At 38.7% G+C, this 15,283-nt stretch overlaps 1 protein-coding gene across 5 annotated transcripts in view; it reads right to left on the reverse strand.

The window, feature by feature from the left end:
- ACBD6 (acyl-CoA binding domain containing 6) overlaps positions 1-15,283 on the reverse strand; it is a 205,881-nt gene that overhangs the window by 24,244 nt on the left and 166,354 nt on the right. The window contains exon 8 of one of the 5 annotated variants that reach the window (XM_027565488.1): positions 11,764-11,822. The exons of 2 other annotated variants lie outside the window; for them this stretch is intronic. In XM_027565488.1, coding sequence (XP_027421289.1) covers positions 11,797-11,822 — 26 coding nt within the window. In that variant the 3' untranslated portion in view covers positions 11,764-11,796. Of the gene's footprint in view, positions 1-582; positions 606-4,364; positions 4,482-11,763; positions 11,823-15,283 lie in introns of those variants that run through there. 2 more of the 5 variants (XM_027565489.1, XM_027565487.1) reach the window with 2 other exon arrangements.

Here is a 15,283-nt window from a genome sequence, read left to right on the forward strand (position 1 = left end):
CAAATCAATTTACCCATGAATAGGCTGGTCTGTTGGAGAGGGAAATGGCAACCCACTCCAGTATTCTTGCCTAGAGAATCCTGTGAACAGAGGAGCCTGGTGGGCTGCTGTCCATAGGGTCGCACAGCGTTGGACACAACTGAAGCAACTTAGCATGCATGCATGCATTGGAGAAGGAAATGGCAACCCATTCCAGTATTCTTGCCTGGAAAATCCCAGGGACAGAGGAGCCTGGTGGGCGGCCATCTGTGGGGTTGCACAGAGTCGGACACGACTGAAGCAACTTGGCAGTAGCAGCAGCAGGCTGGTCTATTCCTAAGTTATTTATCATGTTTCATTGACCTATACACCTTATTTACACCATTATCATACTGCTTCAATTTCTATATCTTTATAGTGAAAGTTGTAGTAAATAATAATATATTGTTCAAAGAAAAAAAAAGAAATTAAAAATATTTTGAACTAATGAAAATGAAAACACAACTTATCAAAGTATGAGGGATACATCAAAAGCAGTGCTTAGAGGGAAATTTACAGCATTGAATGCAGGTATCGGACAAGAAGAAAGATATAAAATCAGTAATCTAAATTCCCACCTTAGCAAACTGCAAAAATAAAGAGCAAATTAAATCCAAAGTAAGCATAAGAAAGAAAAAAAAGAATTATACCAGAAGTTAGTGAAATTGAAAACAAATCAATAGAGAAAATCAATACAGTCAAATAATAGTTCTTTGAAAAAGGCCAATAAAAGCAATATGCCTCTTGTTATTGTTCAGTCACTAAGTTGTGTCTGACTTTTTGCAGCCCCATGGACTGCAGCATGCCAGGCTTCCCTGTCCTTCATTATCTCCCAGAGTTTGCTCAAACTTTTCTCTGTTGACTCAGTGATGCTATCTAACCATCTCATCCTCTGCTGCCTGCTTCTTCTCTTGCCCTTAATCTTTCCCAGCATCAGGGTCATTTCTAGTGAGTTGGCTCTTCGCATCAGGTAGCCAAAGTATTGGTGCTTCAGGATCAGTCCTTCCAGTGAATATTCAGGGTTGATTTCCTTTAGGATTGACTGGTTTGATCTCCTTGTTGTTCAAGGGACTCTCGAGTCTTCTCCAGCACCACAATGGGAAAGTGTTGATTCTTCGGCACTCAGCCTTCTTTATGATCCAACTTTCACATCCATACATTACTACTGGAAAAACCAGAGCTTTGACTATTCGGACCTTTGTTGGCAAAGTGATGTCTCTGCTTTTTAATATGCCATTTAGGTTTGTCATAGCTTTCTTCCAAGGAGCAAGTGCCTTTTAATTTCATGGCTGCAATCACTATCCACAGTGATTTTTGGAGCCTGAGAAAATAAAAGCTGTCACTGTTCCCACTTTTTCCCCAACTTTTTGCCATGAAGTGATGGAACCAGATGCCATGATCTTAGTTTTTTGAATGTTGAGTTTTAAGCCAACTTTTTCACTTTCCTCTTTCACCTTCATCGAGAGGCTCTTTAGTTCCTCTTTGCTTTCTGTCATTGGGGTGGTGTCATCTGCATACCTGAGATTATTGATATTTTTCCTGGCAATCTTGAATCCAGTTTGTGATTCATCCAGCCCAGAATTTGCATGATGTACTCTGCATATGTGTTAAATAAGCAGGATGACAATATACAGCCTTGAGATACTCCTTTTTCAATTTTGAACTAGTCTATTATTCCATGTAGGTTCTAACTGTTGCTTCTTGTCCTGCATTCAGGTTTCTCAGGTGATCTGGTATTCCCATCTCTTTAAGAATTTTCCATAGTTTGTTGTGATCTACATAGTCAAAGGCTTTAGCATAGTCAATGAAGCAGATTTTTTTTTTTTTCCTTGCATTTTCTATGATCCAGTGGATGTTGGCTATTTGATCTCTGGTTCCTCTACCTTTTCTAAATCTAGCTTGTATATCTCAAAGTTCTCGGTTCATATACTGTTAAAGCCTAGCTTGAAGGATTGAGCATTACCTTGCTAACATGTGAAATCAGTGCAACTGTATGGTAGTTTGAACATTCTCTGGCATTGTGCCTCTAGTCAAGTTAAATAAGAAAAAAAGAGAACACAAATTATCAATATCAGAAATGAAAGAGGGAGCATCACTACAGGTCCAATAGATATAAAAAGGATAATAAAGGAATACGACAAACAATTCAATGCCTACAAATATGATCATCTTAGACGAATTCCTTGAAAGAGACAATTTGCCAAAATTTACTAAAGAAAAAGTATACAATCTGAATAGGCCTGTTACCTATTAAAGAAATTTAATAAATGATTAATAACCTTTTATACTAGAAAGTACAAGGCTCATATGGGTTCACTGGTGAATTCTACTAAACATTCAAGGAAAAAATTATACCAGTTCTCTACAATCTGTTTTAGAAGGTAGCAGCAGAGAGAATACTTCCTAAACCATTCTATGAGGCCACTATTACTCTAATAATGTCTTTGTCTAGGTTTTGTTATAAGAAAGGGGAAGCGGAAACTACAGACTGGTATCTCTCATGAACATAAATGCAAAATCCTCAACAATATATTAACAGATTGAACTGAACAATGTATAAAAAGAATTATACACCATGACCAAGTGGGATTAATTGCAGGTGGGCAAGGCTAGTCCAACACTTGAAAATCAGTTAATGTAACCCATCATATCAATAGGCAAAAAATAAAAATCACATGATCATATCAATAGATGCAGAAAAATAACTTGTCAAAGTCCAACACTTATTTGTGATCTAAAAAAAAAAAAAAAAAACAAACCTCAGTTAACTGGAAATAAAGGGGAACTTCTTCAACTTGAGAAGTTCCTGACTATTTCTTTAAACTTTTTCTCCCTTTTCCCTCTACTTACTTCTGGGATACCTATTATCCTAATGGTGCTCCTCCTAAAAGAGTGAGATGGCTCTTGCAGAATTTCCCCATTTTTTAATGCTATTTCTCTTTTCTACTTATAACATTTTTACATTTCTATTTTTGAACACTCTAATTATTCTATGTGATCTGCTCTGTTTCAATGCTTTCTAATACATTCTTTATCTCATTTATTGTATTCTTCAGCTCCAAAACTTGTTTGGTTTTTTTTTTAGAGTTTAAATCTCTTTGACAAACTATTCCTTCTGTTCACTCATTTTATTTCTGAGCTCACTGAACTGACTTTTCTGAATTTTTTTGTTTGCTGAGTTTCTTCATGACCACTATTTTGAATTTTCTACTGCTGGATCATGGAAAAAGCAAGAGAGTTCCAGAAACATCTATTTCTGCTTTATTAACTATGCCAAAGCCTTTGACTGTGTGGATCACAATAAACTGTGGAAAATTCTGACAGATGGGAATACCAGGCCACCTGACCTGCCTCTTGAGAAGCCTGTATGCAGGTCAGGAAGCAACAGTTAGAACTGGACATGGAACAACAGACTGGTTCCAAATAGGAAAAGGAATACGTCAAGGCTATATATTGTCACCCTGCTTATTTAACTTATATGCAGAGTACATCATGAGAAACTCTGGGCTCAAGGAACCACAAGCTGGAATCAAGATTGCCGGGAGAAATATCAGTAACCTCAGATATGCAGATGATACCACCCTTACGGCAAAAAGTGAAGAGGAACTAAAGAGCCTCTTGATGAAAGTGAAAGAGGAGAGTGAAAAAGTTGGCTTAAAGCTCAACATGCAAAAAACGAAGATCATGGCATCTGGTCCCATCACTTCATGGCAAATAGATAGGGAAACAGTGGCTGACTTTATTTTTCTGGGCTCCAAAATCACTGCAGATGGTGACTGCAGCCATGAAATTAAAAGACGCTTACTCCTTGGAAGGAACATTATGACCAACCTAGACAGAATATTAAAAAGCAGAGACATTACTTTGCCAACAAAGGTCCGTCTAGTCAAAGCTATGGTTTTTCCAGTGGTCATGTATGGATGTGAGAGTTGGACTGTGAAGAAAGCTGAGCGCCGAAGAATTGATGCTTTTGAACTGTGGTGTTGGAGAAGACTCTTGAGCGTCCCTTGGACTGCAAGGAGATCCAACCAGTCCATCCTAAAGGAGATCAGTCCTGGGTATTCATTGGAAGGACTGATGTTGAAGCTGAAACTCCAATACTTTGGCCACCTCATGCAAAGAGTTGACTCATTGGAAAAGACCCTGATGCTGGGAGGGATTGGGGGCAGGAGGAGAAGGGGATGACAGAGGATAAGATGGTTGGATGATATCACCGACTCAATGGACATGGGTTTGGGTGGACTCCAGGAGTTGGTGATGGATAGGGAGGTCTGGCATGCTGCGGTTCATGGGGTCACAAAGAGTCAGACACGACTGAGCGAAAGAACTGAGCTGAACCAGTTAGATTGCAGTATTCCATGACTTTAATCTTGGTTTCTGGAGAATTGTCACTTTCTTCCTGTGGTACAGTGTTACTCCAGTTCTTCATGGTACTGGATGAGTTGGTTCCTCTGCCAGCAAATCTGAAGTATTTATAGCAACAGGTTAGAAGTTAGAGGCTTTCTGTTTTCCAGTTGGTGGCACTATAGTGTAAGTTTTTGGTTTCTTTCACCTGAGCTGCCTCTTGTTAAATCTGAGTTAGCACTTTCTACCTTCTGCTACCTCTTAGCTGTGGACGCCTGCCCGTGTTATTAGTTCTTGTGTCTCTGTGATCACTGGTGCCTCGCTTCTACCACTGTTCTGGGATCACCACCTGGTGCACCAGGATGGTGGGCTCTTCCCTTGTGTCTGGGATTCCTTGAGCCACAGGCTTAGCCACTGGAGGGGGAGAGTTAGGGAAAGTGGGATGCAGGGGTTGTGAGGGCACCTCTCTGTGTCCAATATCATAAGGTTAGTGGGCTCCACCACTGCAGTTGGGGGGCAGTTGGCTAGAGTTGTGGGTGCATCAACAGCTGGAGGGATGGGGGTCCTAGGCCCGACTCCTACTGTTGCCCAGCTGCCTGCAGCTACATGTGCGCTGGAGCCATGTGCCCTGCTTCCCCTGCTGCCACCGGATTCTCTGGGGCTGCGAGCTCAGCTGCCGTGGGGGGAAGGCCAGGACTGCAGGTACCACCTCTGCTATTTCCTCAGTTCTGCCTCCTATATTCCACTTCACTGACCTTTAGATGTACAGATATTTGGAATTCTCTGGCATCCTGGTGTGTTGAGCAGGGGCACCTTTGTTGAATTACAAATGTTTTACTGGTTATAGATTGAAAGGGAGAGAGAAAGGTAGCTTTTCACTCCACCATGTTGCTGACATCACTCCTCAGGAACTTCCTCAACTAAATAAAGAACATCTGCAAAAAACCTATAGCTAAAATCATACTTACTGTTGAGAAACTAAAAGCTTTCACACTAAGACTGGGTATAAGGCAAGGATATTCCCTCTCACCACTCCTTTTGTTTTTTTTTTTTTTTTTTTAAATTTTATTTTATTTTTAAACTTTACATAATTGTATTAGTTTTGCCAAATATCAAAATGAATCCACCACAGGTATACATGTGTTCCCCATCCTGAACCCTCCTCCCTCCACCCTCCCCATACCATCCCTCTGGGTCGTCCCAGTGCACTAGCCCCAAGCATCCAGTATCGTGCATCGAACCTGGACTGGCAACTCGTTTCTTACATGATATTTTACATGTTACAATGTCATTCTCCCAAATCTTCCCACCCTCTCCCTCTCCCACAGAGTCACCACTCCTTTTGAACACTGTACTGGAAAGTTCTAGGTAATGCAATAAGACATGAAAAGGAAATAAAAGATATACAGATTAGGGAGAAAGAAATAAAAATATCTTTGTTTGCAGATGACATGATCATAGAAAATCCAAAAGAACTGACAAAAAAACAAAAACAAAAACAAAAACCTCCTGGGACAAATAAGCAATTATAACAAGATTGCAGGATATAACACTAATGTACAAAAGTCAATTGCTTTTCTATATACCAGCAATGGACAAGTGGAATTTGAAATTAAAAACATAATACCATTTACATTAGTATCCCCAAAATGCAATACTTGAGTATAATTCTAACATGATATGTATAAGATCTATATGAGGAAAACTATAAATCTTAAAATCAACAAAATAAATAATTGGAGAGATATTCTATGTTCATGGATAGGAAGATTCAATATCAAGATGTCAGTTCTTCCCAACCAAAATCCCAGGCTGTGGATATGAACAAACTGTACAGTTTATATGGAGAGGCAAGAGGCCCAGAGGAGCCAACACAGTACTGAAGTAGAAGAAAGCTGGAGAACAGATACCATCTCACTTTAAGACTTATGATAAAGGTATAATAATTAAGGCAGTGTGGTATTGGCAAAAAAAAAAAAGAAAAGAAAACTAGGTCAATGGAACAGAATAGAGGGCCCAGAAACAGACCAACAAAAATATTCGATATAAAGATCATGGAGTAATTCTCTCTAGGAGAGCAGTAAAGGGTGTTGGAACCCTTCCTTTGCCTTAAGGCACTGGCTAAAACTTCAGTACAATTTTGAATCAAAGTGGAGAGAGTGGACATCTTTGCTTTGTTCCCACTCAGAAGGAAAGCATTCAGCATTTTACCATTAAGGATGATATCAGCTAATGATTTCTTCAGGTTGAAGAAGTTCCCTTCTATTCCTATTTTGCTCCATTTTTTTTTTCTCCCCAAATCATGAAGGAGGTTCAAGTTTTCAGTGACTTCTTCTACACGTATTGAGATGATCATGTTTTAGTTTTGGTTTTGATTTGTCTGATAGGGTGAAATACAATGATTTTCAACTTTTGAACCAACCTTATATTCCTGGGATAAACACATTTGGTTTTAACTTATCCTTTCTGTATATTGCTATGTTCAATTTGCTAACACTTTAATAAAATATTTTTGCATCATTCATGAGACATATTAGCCTATAGTCTTCTTTTCCTGTAGGGTCTTTTTCTGGTTTCGGTATTAGGGTAATGTTGGCCTCATAGAATTTGTTGGGCAGGGTTCCCTCCCCATTTTCTGGAAGAGTGTGTGTGTAGAATTGGTATTATTTCTTCCTTAAATATTTAGTAGAATTCCCAGTGAAGCAGTCAGGGCCTGGGAATTTTTGTTGTGGGAAAGTTTTCAGTGGCAGATTCAATCTCTTCAATAGACATAGGGCTATCTAGGTTCTCAGTTTCTTTTTGAGAGAATTTTGTTAGTTTGTGTCTTTTGGAAATTTGTCCATTTACTCTAAGTTATCTAATTTATTGGTAAAAATTGCAAATAGTGTTCCCTTATTTGCTTCATAATATCTGCAGGATCTGTGTTGATGAGTCCCTTTCATTTCTGAAGTTGGTAATTTGTTTTTCCTTTTCTAAACTGGTCTGGCTAGAGGTCAATCAGTATTATTGACCTTTTCAGAAGTTTTCAATGGTTTCATTGATTTTTCTATTTCAGTGATTTCTGCTTTGATCTTTATTACTATATGTACTTTGAGCTTAATTTGCTTTTTCCAAAACAAATTGTTAAGGTGGAATCTTAGATCACTCATTTGAAACCTTTCTTTTTTTAAATAAAAGCATTCAATTTTCCTCTAAGCACTGCTTTAGCTGCATCTCACAACTTTTGAGAGGGTGTTTTTATTTCATTCAGTTAAAAATATTTTCTTAATTCTCTTGGAATTTCCTCTTTGACCTATGAACTATTTACAAGTGTGTTTAAGTTTCTCACAATTAGGGATTTTCCAGATATGTGTCTGTTGATTTCTAATTTAATTCCATGGTGGTCACAGAGCAAACTTTGTATTTCTTTTATATTTTTTAAAAGTTTGTTTTATGGCCTAGAGTATAGTCTATCTTAGTAAATAGTCTATATTTATATTGAAAAAATGTATATTAAGTGTTAACATTCTATAGATGTCAATTAGGTCAAGTTGGTTGATACTATGGTTCAGGTCTTTCATATCCTTGGCTGAATTTTTATCTACTTGTTCTATCAATTACTCATTTATTGCATGACAATGGGTTGTTTTTTCTTGCCTTTTTTATGCTTCACAATTTTTAAATGCAGAACTTGTATGCAGGAGGACAGTGGAGGCTGAAGTAAACAATACTATTTACAACCAGAAATGGGCATACTTTTTCTTTCGTTAGTGTGGGTGCCATTAGTATGGGTGTTGAGTCAGTCTAGTCAGCCATTGAACTGGGTTTAATTTTGTTGTTGCTGTGGACAACTTTAGTGCATCAAAAGCTGTAAATTCCTCCAGCTGTGGGCTGTTGCCACCTTATGCTTAGTTTTAAGAGTCGGGTGCCAGAAGGTATTTTCAGTATTCTCACTTCACCCTCAGCTTTTGGTAGTCTGAAATATCTAGTCAGCTGCATATCTACCATCTGTATTCTTTCTCCTTCCCTATCAATAAGACTGCTACTGCTTATTTCTCAGAGTGAGGCTCATGGTGAGAGTGGGATAGAGATCTTCATGCTTTTGGGTTACTCTGAGGTGGAAATGTCTCAACATTCCTGCATCCTCCCAGCTCCCCCAGATGTCAGCCAAACCCTGCCTTGTGTGAGAGGAAATATGTCCTGAGTGGGAACTTCCTGTCCTGCCCTCAAGGGACAAGAGACCTCTGCTTTGTGTCGGCGCAGGGTCCTGCGCTCAGGGGCTCCCTGTCCTTCCCCAGGGGCAGACAGGTTTTACTTTCACTCCTCCTCCAAAGGCAGTGGATATGTCCCTAGGCCCAGGAGAGGAGGAGAGAACAGAAAAGCTTTCTGCTCGTCCCCCAGTGGCTTAAGGACTTTTCTTGGTATGAAATAAGGGTCTAGGGAAGTGGCAGGCTTTCATTTCTGTGTACCACTGAGGAGGGAGCTCTCTGTTCTCAATTTGTCTAACAGCACCCAGTTAATGAAAGAGTACATGAGTGAAACGTGTTCTTGGGTCTGATGCTAAAATGTCATACCAGCTCACTTTTAGAATTTGTTAATTTTAGCTGTTTTCTTCTTATCTGCATTTATGGTGGCTGCCTCTTCCTCAGTTGTTCTATCAAAAGCAAAACAGTTGGTGTGTCTTACAGGGGCTTGTCATTCTTTGGAATCTGCCTTACTTTGCTGACATGCAACTTCTGCTATCTGATGGCCCTTTAAAAAAGTACAGCTTTGCAGATTATTTAGCATTTTCTTTTTGTTAGTGTAGAAACAATATTCTGTTGCTATTTTCTCTATCTTAAGTGGAAGCAGAACTTTCTGGGAGTTTAGTTTTAAATTATTTACTAGGAACATTTCTTCTTTTGCACTTTGTTGGTACTCAGATAAAGAAGTTTGCATGGTTCCCTCGATTGTCTTCTCTCCCCTGGTGGGTGCCAGGGCTCCTTGGTTATAAACTGTGAAGTGGGCACAGAACCAACAGCTGAAACAAGGCTGTGATAAGTCTGGGAGAGCTTTGGTGATTCTTTGTATTATCCATCCTGAAAACTTAGGTACTAAACTCTAATCCATAATAGCACAGACTCAGGGGTGGTTCCAAGGGAACAGAAATGGAAGATAGAAATTTTTCTAAGCTAAAGTCAGACCACTTGGGAACCCTATCTCTCTGCCTTTAGTGGGAATTCTTAGATGACTACTAGAATTACAAATGTTAAATTAATATTTGAATAAATGAATAGAGAGTAGGAGAAAAAGGTGTGTGTGTACTACATCATGTCCAACTTTGCAACCCTATGGATTGTAGCCTGCCAGGCTCTTCTGTCCATGGAATTTTCCAGGCAAGGATACTAGAGCAGGATGCCATTTCCTGACCCAACAACTGAACCACTGGCAGGCAGATTTTCTTACCACTGTGCAACCTGGGAGGTTCAGGAGAAAAAGGTGCAGAAAGGACAATTTGCCTATTCTAATCCTGGGACAGGAGTTAATGGGTTGAAATCATCTTTGGGGATATGCCTGAGACAGGGAGGAAGGCAGAGACAGAATATCTTTATCAGTAAAGTGTTCAGGATTATAATATTCCTTTGAAAGTTTAAAATTATCTCCCCAAGTGAACATTTTCAAATTTTACATTTTTGAAAGGTTTTACCATGAAACACTATATACACCAAGTTAGATTCCAATGGAAGACAGTCTCTTAGAAAATAAAACAAAGTTAAAGACACATTGCCTAATATCAGGGAGCTGTGAAAGAGGATATTTATCCTGCACAGAACTAGTTACATGACATTTATATTTTAAGGAATAATCATTTAACCTTTTTGCTGCAGCTATCACTCTCAACTCATTGTGAGAAATACTTGGTTAGGTTTTAAAACTGGAACTTTTATAGCAGTATCAGAGGAATAAATTTCCTAGTGTATAAATCTGTAATACCATGGTCTGTCAGATCACACTTGAGCTCAAATCTAACCCAACACTTGAGACTGCTAAGCATAAAGATCAAGGCTCAGCAGATGTGGACTATGGCTCAAGACACTAAGCTAGCTATGTCAGGCAAAGGGGCATTAATTTCATACAACCTGTGTGATGATGTGACTTTTCCAGCAGTATGACACAAGTTATGAGTACCAACCCAGAAACGGAGCTTAAAACTGGTTTACATACAGAGAACTACAGCTAACTAGCTGAGAAAAGGCTTAACTGGTCTGTATAACAATCCTCTAACCCAAGATATATAAATGAAATTTTAGCTCAACTGTAGCTATGAAGTGAGATTTAAATTTGGAATTTAAGGGTTACAAAACAGTAACTTCAGAGTAAGGGATATGTTACCCACAAGGAAAGGAGTTTTATTAACAAATTCCTGGGGTTTATGCAAAGACTGGTACAAAGTTGCAGTAGGAAGAAAAAAATAAAGGACAAAAGGAGAAAGATTGATTTAAAGGACAAGAAGAAAACACACAAGTGAATCTTACCCTGGAGTGAGGAAGGCACTTGTAATACCTCTTGGAGAGTCACTGTTGATAGGCATCAATAATGTTTACATTTAGCACACAACCCCCTGCATGTAGAGGTACCCAACAGTTTTTGAAATTATATGCTCTGTGCTCCCAATTAGATGGTGAGCTACTTGATTATATACTTTTCTATATTCTCCTCTTCATCTAACACAGTATTGGGGATTAGTATTTGCTCAAAATTCATTAGTTAATTGACTTCTCTGCCTTTGGCATCTTCAGTGAAGCACAATTCACAAGGCAGAGTCGTCTTTCAGAAACACGTGAGCTGCTCACGCTCTCAAAATGGACAAAGACAAAGAAGATGAGGGCGAGATGAGAAGGAAGGGGTGCAAACATTTTACCAAATTAATGAGGGGCTACTAGTGCCTACAATGTGCTGCAAAACACAAAAACGTTCGTAAGCTCATCTCGGAGAGGCTTGAGCTAGTCTATAGGGATTAGAATAGTTGCTGGATTTATGGTACCCTGGGAACCTCTATTTGTCAAGTGCCATGGAGGCAGCCCTGACACTGGTACAGGTGAAGATGAATTTTCATTCAGAGCAGTGAGCCTTCTGACTCCATTAATCCTCGGGGTTTTGATGATGAATTTCTTTCTTTTTTTTACTTTATTTATTTTCACTCTAATGCCTCCTCCCACTGCCCTGAAACAGCGTGCAAGGAACAGAACAGATGGTGCTTTACGTGGAAGATCGAGGGCTCATGAGGATACAAAGCCTGCCCACTCTGAAATCACATGACTGCACGTGCAAGGAAAAGCCTTGATTTCCCCTGGGAGACACAGATGCAATGATGTTAGTATTCCCAGTGGAGGGGGAGGAGGAGAGGACTAACAGGCCATTTACAAGGAAGACCACACTTACACTAATACACTCTTCAGCAAAGACCATGTTTAATCACAAAATAACAGGAGGACAGATACCTAAAAGTTAAAAAACACCAAAATAAGACAGAGGCAAATGAAGGTTTAGTATGCCACTATGCAAAATGCATTTTGAACAAACCAGTAGGGACATACAGTAGTAGAACACTGGCCTCTAGTTAACCTGTCATTGGCTCTGACCCAGTTTTAATCGGAAGAAGGCAGGATTTACAACCTGCTTAAGGATGGAGTTTGACAACTGCTATAATCAGAAGAGCTGTCAACACAAGGACAGCTGTCAAGCCAAACTGTAATTCATAAAAAATAATAGCTAAGCCCCCAAGACATCCCCAACACTGTGTGCAATCACTGGATTTAACCATACTTAGAGTGTTATGAAAGTTCTAAGAACAGGTTAAGGGTCCTAAAATAAAATCAAATCAACAAATAGCTATTGAATGTCTATTAAATAAAAAATTCAATAATATTAAGTGATTAAATGGATAAAATATGCCCAGAAGATTCCCTGGCATATAGTAGGTGCTTAATAAATTGTAAAGTATCAACATTATTATTACAAGCAAAACTCTGTTTTGACAGTCTTAAAATTGGGCAAAAGTCTAGTGACCTAGTAAGAAAATCTAAATTAAAAATTAAATTGCACCTTTAAAGTATTAATTCATGAAATATTTCTGAGTTGTCAGAATATTTTAGTTTTATATATTTGTAATGCCAAAACCTCTAATACTATTTGAGTGTTTAATTATCTTGATTATAACACATGTGGTATTAGTCTTGTTATTTCTACAATAATATGAGAGAAAGAGATCATTTTACTAGATTAATCTTGAGCAGGATTCCTAATTCAAGGATAAATAATTTTTATCAGTATCTAGTGAGTCTTAATGAACAGAAATAGGAATATCAAGGCACATAAATGAACATATATGTGTGTGTTTACTCACAAGTACAGTCTTGAAAAATAGCCTGACCCACTGATCAGGGTGACCAATGATAAAAGATTTTCATTTATTTCTATAAAAGATTATCTCCCAAAAAATTATGTGTGCTTTAAAAGGATACTAGGACTGTAATTATTTATGGAGTTATGAAAAGACCGGAAGTAGAGTTAGAAGACCTGGACAAGTGTTTTGGCTCTGCCACCTACAACACGTTACCCTGTCAAGGTCACTTCACCTCTCTGGACTTCAGTTTTTTATCTGTAAATATAGGAAAACAGGGCCTAGCTAAGGCATCTGTTGGAAACATTAAGAGATTATATGTATGAAAACAGTAACACCACCATCTTATCTATCAAGGTTTGAATTTGTGTGTGTGTGTGTAAACTTTGAGTATAAAATACATACAAAAGAGTACCAAAATAAAAAACTTTCTTAAGATGAATTTATCCATGTAACTGGCACACAGATCAAGAGTCAGATCATTATTAGAACCTCAGAAGCTCTCTCACCCTGTTCAGCACTTTCAGATGCTACCTACCCAGTTCCCCAAGGTGCCCAATATCCTGTGTGCTAATGATGGAGGTGAGTTCTTCCTGTTTTTGATCTTCATATAAATGGAAGCATGCAGTACATACTTCTTTTGTGTCTGGCATCCTGAACTCAGTATGTTTATGAGGTTCATTATTTTACACTGTTTCTTTTGCAATTCCATTTCGTATCTTTCTGCAGTGCCTTTTAGAACTGCCTTTCAGTTCACCAGAGTTGTTGTTTTTTTTAATTTGTGCGAGTTCTGCACTTTAACCTATTCATATCGTATTTTTCTGTAGCTTTTCATTTATTGAAATTCTATTTCATTCTCTTTGAAATTCCCTTGTTCTTTTTTGGAGTGTCTTGTTCTTGTGTTTTCGAATCCTTGATTTCACACAAGTCTTTTTTTCTGATAATTTTCTATCCAGTAGTTTAACTTAAATTCCTTAAAGTCTAATCCTGTGGTTTACTGTGTCTGCTGACATTCACTCAAGTGTATTCTGTAAGTTTGAATTGTGTGCTCATTTTCAGCAGAACTTCTTTCTGTAGGAATTTTGTGCTCTATTAGTTAAGGGAGAGAAGTTTAGCATTTGCTTCTGCCAGGCCCTTTAGGGGTAACCAGCTGAGTGCACTTACTATGTTAATTTCTCAACGTGAGAATTTCTGAAACAATATAACTTTAAACCCCACACTTGCTTGAGATGGGGCTTTTTTTTTTCCCACCCACATTCTGGTCTGGGGCAGATAACCTTGTTGTCCTTCCTACACTAGTAGGTCAATTTTTCTAAGCTACTTTTCCCCTACTGGGGATGCAGTCCTTAGAGGGTCTTGTCTATGTGCAGGGTCTCAGTTCCAGCTTCCATTCCTCAGGAAGCATCATTTCCAGGGTTTGCTGGCACTGAAATCCAAGCCCACGGTTTTCCCAGATTAGATACAGTCAGTGCCTCACACACTAGCACTATGGTTACCAGGTCCTTATTTAATAGGGTGGGGGGTGAAGGACACCCAATGTCCGAGGACATGTTAGCTTAAAAACATGTTTGGTATACTTATCCAGCAAATAGTTGATGTTCATTAAATATCTGAATGCTGCTGCTGCTGCTAAGTCACTTTAGTTGTGTCCGACTCTGTGCGACCCCATAGATGGCAGCCCAGCAGGCTCCCCCGTCCTTGGGATTGTCCAGGCAAGAACACTGGAGTGGGGTGCCATTTCCTTCTCCAATGCATGAAAGTGAAAAGTGAAAGGGAAGTCACTCAGTCATGTCCGACTCTTAGCGACCCCATGGACTGCAGCCCACCAGGCTCCTTCATCCATGGGATTTTCCAGGCAAGAGCACCGGAGTGCATTGCCACTGCCTTCTCCAATATCTGAATGAATCAATTACAATTAAGAAGTTAAGTGGTATTTACAATACTAATAGAGCCCATATAATATTTAGATTTTAAATCATTTAAATTTAATTTTCAAATAGGGAATATGGTTCCAAATACAGAAGTCATTAAAGGGTTTATAGGAAAAAACTTATTCTGTGCTTGTATTCCACACTTCCTCCCTTAGGCAATCAACATTCACTTTTGTGTATCTTTCATTTACTAGCAAATATATACAGATATATTCATGGCAGCACAGTATATATACTACTCTTCACTTGACTCCTTTCCCTTAACAATATATCTTAGAGAATTTTTTCGTATCAGAACAAAAAGAAAATATAGCTTATTTCGAAGCCAGTCAGAAAGACCTTCGAATAATGTCAACCCTGTTACTATCCCGAAGTGAAGTTTACATATATCAAATTAAGTGGACACATTCCCACGTCGGTAAAGGCATTTACCCCAAATGGTTAACTACGGATGACAGAATGGCTCATCTACATTCTCAAGGGCATATTTAGTCTGGTGTAACTGTTTCTGCAGTTTCTGGATGGAGAAATGAAAGGAAAACACCACACGTACCACAGAGCAGGTACTAAAAAATGTCTACTGAATGAAAAAAGGATTGAGGGGATGGAAATAAGAACTAATAATTTG

This window comes from Bos indicus x Bos taurus, chromosome 16 (genome assembly GCF_003369695.1).
Source record: "Bos indicus x Bos taurus breed Angus x Brahman F1 hybrid chromosome 16, Bos_hybrid_MaternalHap_v2.0, whole genome shotgun sequence".
Classification (NCBI taxonomy): domain Eukaryota; kingdom Metazoa; phylum Chordata; class Mammalia; order Artiodactyla; family Bovidae; genus Bos; species Bos indicus x Bos taurus.